A 12,270-nucleotide genomic window follows, 5' to 3' on the forward strand; every position below is an offset into this window, starting at 1 on the left:
CCCACATCTAGCTATCCTGATGTAGGTTTTCCATGATTTCCCTAAATTGATTCAGGAAAATACCAGGATGGTTCTTTTGGAAGGGGCATGGCAGACTTCCTTCCCCATCCTTTCGTAATCTGTTGGGACCGATGACCTCACTGTTTGGTCTCCTCCCCCCAAATCAACCAACCAATCACTCTGCCAAGCAACTTCCCCTTTCCCTTCTTTCATCTAGTATATGTTCTTCTGTTTTTTCTTCCCTTTTGTTTCCTATTGTTGAATTTGTCTACTGCCAGTTAAATTTTCATCTCCCTTAACTAACTGAATAGTTTGTTTGGTGCCATCATAGATTCTTTCAATTTCTTCATCTGTGGAGCTTGTAGGCAAATAAACATATACTACTGTGGAAGGAGTTGGGTTTTTGCCTATCTTGACTACACTAAGGCATCCAAACACTGCACATGGTATGTTACCCACATTCCTATTTTCTTATTCATTTTAGGCTTGCTCATGGACTACATCAATTTGATTTTATATTGATAAAGTTGAGCCAGCCTCACCAATAATCCTGTTCATGCTGCCACCACACTCCATTAATCCCCACTGTGTCTTACTTCAACTGATACAGTTCCATTTTTGAATTCTCTGACCAACCTACCAGATTAAAGGATTTGACATTCTGCACTCCTCTCATAGAGCCCCTAGATTTGTTTTTCATAATGTCATCCCTGTGATTACTTCTTGTGCAGAGATCTGAATGAGCAATATTTTAACTTCAATATAATTTGTTGTTGTTGTTGTTGTTGTCTTCAGTCCAGAGACTGGTTTGATGCATCTCTCCTTGCTTACTCTATCCTGTGCAAGCTGCTTCATCTCCCAGTACCTATTGCAACCTACAGCCTTCTGAATCCGTTTAATGTATTCATCTCTTAGTCTCCCTCTACGATTTTTACCCTCCGTGCTGCCCTCCAATACTAAATTGGTGATCCTTGATGCCTCAGAACATGTCCTACCAAGCGATCCCTTCTTCTAGTCAAGTTGTGCCACAAATTTCTCTTCTCCCCAATTCTATTCAATTCCTCCTCATTAGTTATGTGATCTACCCATCTAATCTTCAGCATCCTTCTGTAGCACCACATTTCGAAAGCTTATATTCTCTTTTTGTCCAAACTATTTATTGTCCATGTTTCACTTCCGTACGTGGCTACACTCTGTGCAAATACTTTCAGAAACAACTTGCTGACACTCAAATCTATACTCGGATGTTAACAAATTTCTCTTCTTCAGAAACGCTTTTCTTGCCATTGCCAGTATACATTTTATATCCTCTCTACTTCAACCATCATCAGTTATTTTGCTCCCAAAATAGCAAAACTCATTTACTACTTCAAGCGTCTCATTTCCTAATCTAATTCCCTTGGCATTACCCAATTTAATTCGACTACATTCCATTATCCTTGTTTTGTTTTTGTTGATGTTCATCTTATATCCGCCTTTCAAGACACTGTCCATTCCATTCAGCTGCTCTTCCAGGTCCTTTGCTGTCTCTGACGGAATTACAATGTCATTGACGAACCTCAAATTTTTTACTTCTTCTCCATGGATTTTAATTCCTACTTCGAATTTTTCTTTCGTTTCCTTTACTGCATGTTCAGTATACAGATTGAATAACATTGGGAATAGGCTACAACCCTGTCTCACTCCCTTCCCAACCATTGCTTCCCTTTCATGTCCCTCGACTCTTTTTAACTGCCATCTGGTTTCTGTACAAATTGTAAATAGCCTTTCACTCCCTGTATTTGACCCCTGCCACCTCCAGAATTTGAAAGAGTATTCCAGTCAACATTGTCAAAAGCTTTCTCTAAGTCTACAAATGCTGGAAACGTAGGTTTGCCTTTTCTTAATCTTTCTTCTAAGATAAGTCGTAGGGTCAGTATTGCCTCACGTGTTCCAACATTTCTATGGAATCCAAACTGATCTTCTCTGAGGTTGGCTTCTACTAGTTTTTCCATTCGTCCCTTAAGAATTCGTGTTAGTATTTTGCAGCCGTGGCTTAATAAACTGATAGTTCGGTTATTTTCACATTGGTCAACACCTGCTTTCTTTGGTATTGGAATTATTATATTCTTCTTGAAGTCTGATGGTATTTCGCCTGTCTCATACATCTTGCTCACCAGATGGTAGAGTTTTGTCAGGACTGGCTCTCCCAAGGCTGTCAGTAGTTCTAATGGAATGTTGTCTACTCCCGGGGTGTTTTTCCACTTTGGTCTTTCAGTGCTCTGTCAAACTCTTCATGCAGTACCATATCTCCCATTTCATCTTCATCTACTTCCTCTTCCATTTCCACAATATTGTCCTCAAGAACATCGCCCTTGTATAGACCCTCTATATACTCCTTCCATCTTTCTGCTTAGAACTGGGTTTCCATCTGAGCTTTTGATATTCATACAAGTGGTTCTCTTTTCTCCAAAGGTCTCTTTAATTTTCCTGTATGCAATATCTATCTTACCCCTAGTGATATACACCTCTACATCCTTGCATTCATCCTCTAGCCACCCCTGATTAGCCATTTTGCACTTCCTGTTGATTTCATTTTTGAGATGTTTGTATTCCTTTTTGCCTGCTTCATTTACTGCATTTTTATATTTTCTCCTTTCATCAATTAAATTCAGTATTACTCAAGGATTTCTATAAGCCCTCATATTTTTACCTACTTGATCCTCTGCTGCCTTCACTATTTCATCTCTCAAAGCTACCCATTCTTCTTTTACTGTATTTCTTTCCCCCATTCTTGTCAATTGTTCCCTAGTGCTCTCTCTGAAACTTTCTACAACCTCTGGTTCTTTCAGTTTGTCCAGGTCCTATCTCCTTAAATTCCCACCTTATTTAGTTTCTTCAGTCTTAATCTACAGTTCATACCCAATAGATTGTGGTCAGAGGCCACATCTGCCCCTGGAAATGTCATACAATTTAAAACTTGGTTCCCAAATCTCTGCCTTACCATTATATAATCTATCTGAAACCTTTTAGTATCTCCAGGGTTCTTCCATGTATAGAACCTTCTTTCATGATTCTTGAACCAAGTGTTGGCTATGATTAAGTTATGCTCTGTGCAAAATTCTACCAGGCGGCTTCCTCTTTCATTCCTTACCCCCACTCTGTATTCACCTACTACGTTTTCTTCTCTTTCTTTTCCTACTGTCGAATTCCAGTCACCCATGGCTATTAAATTTTTGTCTCCCTTCACTAACAACAATAATTTAATTAAGGATGCCATCATCGTTCAGCCATAGAGGAGAGCTGTATGTCTTTTTGAAACACATTGGCTTTAGTTTCATCTTGTATCAAACTGTTTGCAGTGCCAGCACAGCAGGGCCATCTTGGCTAATTTTGAAAGGCCAGATCAGTTACTCATCCAGACAGTTGCACCTGCAACTAATGGAAAGACGTCTGCCTGTCTTCAGGATCTACAGATTTGCTTTGCCTCTCTAAGTGCCACTTCATTATGGTTGCATCTGTGGTGTGGCTGCCTATGTTGCTCAGGCACGCAAGCCATCCCACTTTGGCAGGTAAAATTGACCCACGTACAGTTTTTGTTCATAATGCACAGATGTAACCCTGGCCTCAGACTAGTAATGTATTTCTATTACAGGTGGACAGGTAGCATTAGGTTTCATGGAGTGCGCTTGCTCTTTCTTTGTCGACCCTTCTTTAACTGTGACTGCCTGACAATGAGTTGCACAGTGCATACCGTCCTTGTTGTTACCTGTATTTTTGTGCCTACTCAGCAACAATTCTCATTAAAATACATTAGCCTAATTAACAGTACTTTACACATTTTACAACACTGGCTGAGCAATGTTGTATGTATTGTGGTTGGTTGTGTAGTAACATCCGTACTGTTGGGAACCCACTTGGGTCACATTCATTTTAAAGTGTTCTATGTACGTACAGTGTACTGTACAGATGTAACTGTGTGTTTCTTAATGTTTTAATTCATACATTACAATGAGTGGTAGACGGAAGAGAAAATTTGTGCATTTGAATGTGAAACTGGAGACTTTGAAAAGACAGGACAGAGGAGAAACAGTGAAAAAACTTGCTGTTGAGTTTGGAGTTGGTGAAGTGATATTTGGATATTGGTGTAGAAACAGACACAATTGAAAATTTTCATCAAGCAAATGTTCTATTTTGTTATTTCAAAAGAAGATTGTGAAGAAATCAGAGTGTGAAAAACATGTGAAGCTTTGTTTGTTTCTTTTACTCAGCAAAGATAAAAAGGAAATCAAATTTCAGGGCTTATTCAGCAAGAAAAAGCTGTATTTTTTAGAAATGAGTTAAAGGAAGCTGAGAAAGACTTTACTGCAAGTTCAGGATAGTTGGATAGATGGAAGAAGCACTATGGCACAAGGCAGAGTGAAATTTGCGGTGGGAAAACTTTTTGCAGATTCTCAGACTGTTACACGGATTTGGGAGAAATTAAGAAAACTTACACTGGAAGAAAAGCTTATTTTTGATAACCTGTGTAACTGTGATGAAACATGGTTGAATTTTAAAATGCTTTCATCCAAAGCTTTAGTCTCAAAAGAAGAAAAGGCTGCCCCGGGCTACAGAAAATGTAAAGAGAGGTTAACAGTTCTTGCTGCATTGAATGCAAGTGGAGACCATAAACTGAAGCTGCTGGTAATGGGGAAGTCTGCTAAGCCCAGGGCTTCAAAAAATATTACTGCTTCTGCACTGCTTGTTACACAAGTCCACCAAAAATCTGCTTGGATGGACAAAAAATTTTTTCCGAAGTGGCTAAATTGTCCACGTACGTATGTGATTGCTGCATTTGCTAATGACCATCTCTCTGTTTGCAAGTGCATTAGGTATTAATATATTACATACAGGGTGTTTCCGTAAGAGCATGCAAAAATGTAACGGGACATAGAGAATGAATGATCCATTGAACAATTTGAAGTAGGCAACGTGGGCTTGGAGAAGCAAACTTAGAGATATAGAAGTAAACTTCTGTACTGCTTTGTGTAGCATTACTGTTTTCCACCTTATTCACAACTAACATGGGTACAAGTTTGCACATACTGTGCTGTTTATTTATATGAACATTCTTTATTTCCTGCGAGGAAACAGATGATGAGCCTGATTACTGGGAAGTCATGATGCAGGATTTTGTGTACTTTACTTGTCCATAAGGTGGCTCTGTTATATTGTATTTACATTGTCCAATGACAGAAAGTGCTATGAAAGAATGACAGACTCATTCATTATTCAGTGCTATTCAGAGAGGTACAGTAAAATACAATTGAGCAGTACCAGTACAGTTTTGCAGAACTCACAGGGGAAGTATGTTGTAATTGTCTCGCTGCTGAAAGGCTGTACAGGGAACGATTTTCTAATGGGCGTTATCCATTATGACGAGTGTTTATTTCTATCGATCGACGAATGCAGGACACTTGTTCATTGGAAAGAAGAAACGAGGAACCTGACAGCGTGAAGACCTCTTGCACACCCAATTTCGAAGAGGTGGTGCTGGAACGTGTTGCAGCAGACCCTACTAGAAGTACTCACCATAATGCACATGGAATGGGCGCTGCACATGCTAGCGTGTGACAAGTACTCCACAAACAATAATTACACTCATATCACCCACAATGAGTCCATGCAGTGCTTGTGTCTGACTTTGCACCGAGTGTCACAGTGTATGAGTGATTGCCCTAACAATAGATTGAACGAGATTTCCTCCAGATCTTGCTGTTTACTAATGAGGCATCATTTGACCATGGTGGTATTTCGAACAGTGGGAATAACCGTGTGTGGAATGAGGAAAACCTTCACGCTGTGGTAGATTCATTCCAACAAGTATATTTTGCTGTAACATTTGGCTGGTATTGTAGGCAACAATCTCATTGGACCATATCTTCTACCTGGCAGTCTGAATGGCCATCTGTACTTGAGGTTTGTGCAGAGAGTTCTTTGTGATCTGCTGGTGAATATACCCTTGGCTGTTCATGAGAGGATGTGGATACAGCATGATCGTGCGCCACCTACTTCAATGTGGATGTCCGCAATTATCTCATTGCAGTATTTCCTGGATGCTGGATTGAAAGGGGAGATCATGTTCCATGGCCTGCAAGGTCACCTGACCTGAACCCCCTTGATTATTTCCTGTGGAGATATCTAAAGTCACTTGTGTATGAGACCCCAGTGGATACAGAGATGGAATTAGTTGCCAGAATTGTAGCTGCCTGTGATGTTATTCAAAGCGCCCCAGGGATAGTTGTCATGGTGCAGTAGAATCTTTTGTGCCAGTGTCATTTTGGCATTGAGGTTAATGGCTGTCAGTTTCAGCACTTTTTGTAAGATACAGTATGAATGATACGTTCATTGTGTCAGTGATTGTATTTGCAGTTAATTGTAACTGATGCAAATAAAAAAGTACATAGTAATGAGATTTTATTCCTATTATCTCCTTAAGCTGGCTCCTGTAGCCCCAGGTTCCCTATCTCAAATTGTTCAGTGGAGTATCCTCTGTCGTGTTAAATTTTTGCCTGCTCTTACATAAACACCCTGTATAAACAGGAGAACATCCTAGGCTTTCCTGTTCAATACAATTTCTTCTCATTAACTTTAAGTATTACTGTGTGATGTGTGACAGAGTGGGTAAATAGTATATTAAATTCATTTTCCTATTTAATTTACATATGGTTTTTGGGCAGAAAGATTCTTGAAACTCTACTGCACGAACCCGAATATGTTTAATTTTCCCAGGGTAATCACTATGAGAGGTGGTGTTGGGATTTAAGGGGTTCTTGACTACTTTTGGAATTCGAATTCTTAGATTTGCTTGGATAACAATGTTCATTTGTAACCGGGTTATTAATTTCGATTGTCATTACCAATCTTCAGCCCTGAGTAAAAACGTGTTGCATTACGTATATCATGCTATTACATGTGATGGTGCAGTCAACATAATTAGCTATTACAGCTTCATCAAATGAATAAATTCATGGTATGTAGAGAGCACCATTGAAATGTACATACTGCACGTGAAGAGAGATTGTTATACTGAGAGTCTTTCTTCATGTGCAGTATATACACTACAGTGGTACACTTTACATACTTTGATATTATTTGTTTGCAAAGCCAAATGGCTAATGATGTTGATTGCACCATCACATGTAGTAGTGTGATATGTAACAAGGTTTTACATACTCTCTCTCTCTCTCTCTCTCTCGCGGGCGCGCCCGTGGCCCCCCCCCCCCCCCCCACATACAGACAGTGTGTGTGTGTGTGTGTGTGTGTGTGTGTGTGTGTGTGTGTGTGTGGGTGGGTGTATACCCGACCTTTTCTCCCCCTAAGGCAAGTCTTTCCGCTCCCGGGAATGGGATGACTCCTTACCCTCTCCCTTAAAACCCACATCCTTTCGTATTTCCCTCTCCTTCCCTCTTTCCTGACGAAGCAACCGTTGGTTGCGAAAGCTAGAATTTTGTGTGTATGTTTTTGTGTCTATCGACCTGTCAGCACTTTCGTTTGGTAAGTCACATCATCTTTGTTTTTTATAATTCGTGTCAGATCTCTGAATATTATTGAAGGATGATGATTGTTAGCAAAATTATTACTGAATGTATTAAACAACTGGCATGTGTTTCTTGGTGATAAATGTATTGTTAAATATTGAACTGTTTCCAACGGGGGGGAGGGGGGGGGGGGGGGGGAATGCTTTGTTGTCAGATATAGCAATGTTTGAGACACTGTAGTTTACTGTTTTGCTGCTTTCTTTATCTATTTTTATATGACTGCACTGCTGTGGAGATAAAATGAGAACACTAACACAAAGAATCGATGCCCAAGATGCTGGAGTCACTCGATCGAGATACTAGTCTATTCGTAGAGAATCTGGGATTCTTGGAATCATGGAGTCAGAATCAGAATATGATACATGCCTAATTAAAATTGTTACAGATAAAATTTTTACTATAATTCTTTGCAGCAGTACAGTATAAGTAGAAATACTACCTACAGCCTAGCTACTTAATATAAATTAATTTTATTTCAAAAATTAATTTTAAACTTTAATGTTATTTCTATTTTTATTATGTACTACCCCAAGAATTGACATCATTAAAGACGTAAAAAGTTATGATTACAGTCCAATTGCTTTCCCCCTAATAACTCTCCCCAACTCTTAAGCACCTTTTTCAACTCTTGTTACCCAACCACTGCAGAAGCAAGTGTTGCAAAACACCTTTTCCAGTAAAGAATACCCGCCCCCTGCCCCCCCCCCCCCATTTTTTTATTTATTTTATTTTATTTTATTTTTTTTTAAAGCACCATTTACCAGTCTTCAAAATGCATAAATGCCTGGACATTTGCAAATTTTGGGCATTTGCTCCAACTTTTTGGCCAGGCATTTTACACCACTAGGCACAGCTGCAGCATACAGTATTCCTATTGTATCAATTACTTTTTCTTCAGTAAGATGAAAGTGTTGTGCTTTTTTTTTTTTTCCAGTCCATTTAATTTTAACTGTTTGAATGGCTTTGTTGTTTGTTGTTGTACCAATATGTAGGAAAAATTGTGAGATGCTGATGGTACAGTTTAGTGTCTCAAATTGCAGCACACATTGTATGTTCACAACATTTTTGTTTCAGTGGCAAGTCCGCCCAGTAACCTGAGCTCCTTGCAGAATTTGGGCACAGTAGGCAGTTGCAGTTCTTTACATGCACTGCGTCCACAAGGGACCCATTTGACACCAAGTCTGTTGAACCATTATCGTGACGACTTGGTCAATCATGTACGTGGCTGGCCTGCTGATGCTTTGGAAAAGCAGGTAAGGTGTTAGTGTGTTATGGAGTTGTTCAACACCATTATTAGGATAGGTTACAGACATAATCAGACTAAACAGCTCAGGAGTGTGGTTAATTATCAGGTTGTTTACCATTTTAACATTAAAAATGTTCAGCTGCCATGGCTTGCAGCAGCAGAACTCATTCTTTGAATTAATTGTAAGAGAGAAACCCCAAAGACATGGACAGTAGTAAAGTTTAAATGACCTCCATCTAGAAAATTGTTACTGAAATTATTGTGGAAAGAAATTAGAAGCAGCATCCCTTCTGCAAAAATTGATTGAAAATTTTTGTGTGCATGTATATAGCAGAGAAAGCAGTGCAGTAATATCTTGGAGATTTCATAGAATGAATATATAGGGGAGGAAAATTTCAATTTTTTCACTCTCTGATTTTTTTCATTCGCCAGAATAAAGAAGAGGTTAAGAAATGGTGCACACCCAAGCACAGAAAGTAAGGAAAAAAATACTAGTCTTCAGATCGATTTGCACTTACAACCCACGAATTGTGCGCCAAAACTCCTCGAAATGTGCAGTTAAATATGCTCTTCCTGCCAACATGTGCCTTTAAATATGCAGCTAAAATTCTTTAACTATGCATTTCTTGTAGATAAATTCTTTAAACTATGCATCTTATTTGGGAAAATTAAAGAATAACCATCAAATATTTTCAATAGTGGCTATAATTCAATGAGTAAGGTGAAGTATAACATATGTACTTACACAATAAGTTTGGTAAATTCTAAGAATTAGTTTGTTTGAACTACCAATATATTTTCCCTATTCTGTACAAGAAAATTTTTGTTATGGTCTGATAACATTTTCAATCTTGAAAATGATCGTTCAACATCACGTAACACTACAGGTAAAAAGTTAATAGCAGAGAAATCAGACGACACGAAATCATCTAGATTCTTGGAGTGTTTATCTCCTTCCAGTAACTGAGGGATCTTCCGAATTGTAGGCCAACCAGGGTTTCTATGAAGAACTGCATCCAATTTTCTTGTAAGTCTCTCACTGATCGGAACTGGCCAACTCTTTGCTTTGTGTCCTGAGTCCTTCAACGAGAGCCATTGCCTCCGTAACTTCCATGCTATGAGTCTCTGGTTTCTCAATTAGGTCTGGAAGGCCACCCAAGTGCACTCGGATGAAAGATAGTCTGTGTAACATGCTGGAATTCTTCAGGGTGTCCTTGGCTTTTGGTATGGCTAAATTTTCGCTGTCTTCAAAGCCCTTTAGGACGTGGAACAAGGATATAATAATCTAGTGAATGTCTGTTACAAGCTGAAAACTGCTGTACAGAGACATAAGCTTAATATTGGAATTCTATGTTGTGTTCGTTTTCTTTGCTTATTCAATTTATCCAGAACTACATAGGCATCAATACCTCTGCAACTTTTCTGTGGTTGTCTGCATAATAGTTTGCAGCTAAAAACCATGTTCCCCACCTTGTCAAGACTGGTTCAGGTGGCAGAGGACAGTCTGGGTGAGCAGTCTGGAAAGCTCTCGCTGGGCTTGGTGCCTTGATGAAAACCTTTGCCGAAGATATAAGGCTGTTGATCTCTGACAATGTGGCTCTGACCTCTTCAGCGACTCGATGGTTGCCATGAGACAGACACGAGAGGTGAATAATTTTAGCGTAAAACACCCGGAAACACTCTGCGCCCTTCAGCACTATCTGTCACAGTGACCAAAACCTTTTTCTCCCCACGTTTCTCATCTTTACTTCTCCATAGCACGCCTGAAAGAAAATCAAAGGATTTTACAATTTTTTAAATTATTTTGTTATTGGCTTGGGACATAACATGAAAAACCAACTATTGGCTCGCGATATGATGTGAAAAACTGCACTCTTATGTTACCTATAATTTATTTTAAAGTATCCAATACTGGCAAAACTTACACAATGCTTCCTGCACTGTGCATGCAGTCATGATGTGTGTCATTCGTTCCACTGGTTTGCACAGTATAGGTGTCCTCGACCACCCTCGTTGGCAGGGGAATATTAACATACAGCTAAATGACTTGCATTCTTTCACTCTGTAAATGGTGTTCCCTGTAACTGACACACTTCCATTTTTCTTTGGTTGGTGTTCAGAAACTACTTAAGTTTGGCAAAATTTTCATTTTTGTACCACTTTGGCAAATATTATGTGGTATAAATTCCCTCTCTTTGTTGCAATCTGTGGTTTGTTCTGTGAAGCAGAAGCATACATATTCAGTCGGTGTCTTTTAGAAGCATTTCAGTTGTCTACACTATTTTCAAAGATAAAAAACAAATTAATATAGAGATAGCTAGAGCAGAGAAGCTTAAAAGAGTAGGGAGGCTTTAAGGAAGATATATTGTGTTCACAAGGATATAATTGGTATGTTTGATTCCAGATCAGTGAAATACTTTGGTGTAATACACAAATCATTATGCACAGTGCATACTTAGATTTACATGAGACGACCACCACACTCGCTGTAGGCATCACAACATCTAACAAATTCTAGTATGCTCACTGTAATACTCTTAGCCATTTGAGAAGACAATCAAATATTGCAAGAACTGTGTGGCCTCTATCTGATCATGTCTGATATGCTCTACACTTCTTAAACATCTACCTGTGTTTCTAGATGATACGACATCTGTAGCCTTAATGAACAGTTAATGTAGTCTCCATATAGGTCCTCACATTTTAATTAGAGAGGAAAATAAAATTTGACTGTGGGAGCATTGATTCCATTAAGTTAAATATTCGCCTTCTTATTGATGATTTAAGTGTGTGTGTGTGTGTGTGTGTGTGTGTGTGTGTGTGTGTGTGTGTGTGTGTGTTTTGGGGACGGAGGTGGCTGCTTCAGTTTCTCACATTTGCATTCATGTATTTAGTTGGTACCTCTTTCTCTTAGTCCTTGAAATAATAATAATAATTATTATTATTAATTGAGATACTGAATGATTTGATTGACTCACCGTGAATCAACAGAAAAGTCAGAAAGTATTCCGAGGGTGGAGTGAGCTTCATCACAGTTTTAAGTAAAGCCAAAACTATTCTGAGAATTAAAAACTGATTGGAGATAAAAGAGGGTAAATAAAGTTCTGTGAGAATTTGAAAACTATAGATTAACAATTGAGGAGATAAGATATTCAGTCATATGTATGGTCACTTAAACTCAGTAGATTGAAATTGCTCATCCAGTGAATTGTTGATACAACTGGTATCAAAACAAATTATAACAAAAGCCAAAACTATAGTGGTCCTTTGAAGGTGATTCACTGGAAGTCATTACTGCACAGCTGCTCCTTTCAGTGATATATACAGAGAATGGTGCTAACAGAAAGGAAAAGAAACTAAAATCACTCAGTAGCAGGAACACTGCTGTGCTTGTTGGTGTATGTGCTATGTTCTGTAAACAATTGTGTGAGTAAACTACCACTCCATTTTCCTTTGGATGAT

General features: G+C 38.8%; 1 protein-coding gene across 3 annotated transcripts in view; it reads left to right on the forward strand.

Moving 5' to 3' along the window:
- The window catches only part of LOC124612697 (WW domain-containing adapter protein with coiled-coil homolog), an 86,586-nt gene that overhangs the window by 71,971 nt on the left and 2,345 nt on the right, over positions 1–12,270 (forward strand). For all 3 annotated transcript variants that reach the window (XR_006979563.1, XM_047141040.1, XM_047141041.1), the window contains one exon: positions 8,637–8,815. Coding sequence is in view for 2 of the 3 variants with exons in the window: in XM_047141040.1 (XP_046996996.1) it covers positions 8,637–8,815 (179 nt within the window). In the remaining variant the exon portion in view is untranslated. The remainder of the gene's footprint in view (positions 1–8,636; positions 8,816–12,270) is intronic.

The sequence above is a fragment of the Schistocerca americana genome, chromosome 4, assembly GCF_021461395.2.
Source record: "Schistocerca americana isolate TAMUIC-IGC-003095 chromosome 4, iqSchAmer2.1, whole genome shotgun sequence".
Taxonomy (NCBI): Eukaryota; Metazoa; Arthropoda; class Insecta; order Orthoptera; family Acrididae; genus Schistocerca; species Schistocerca americana.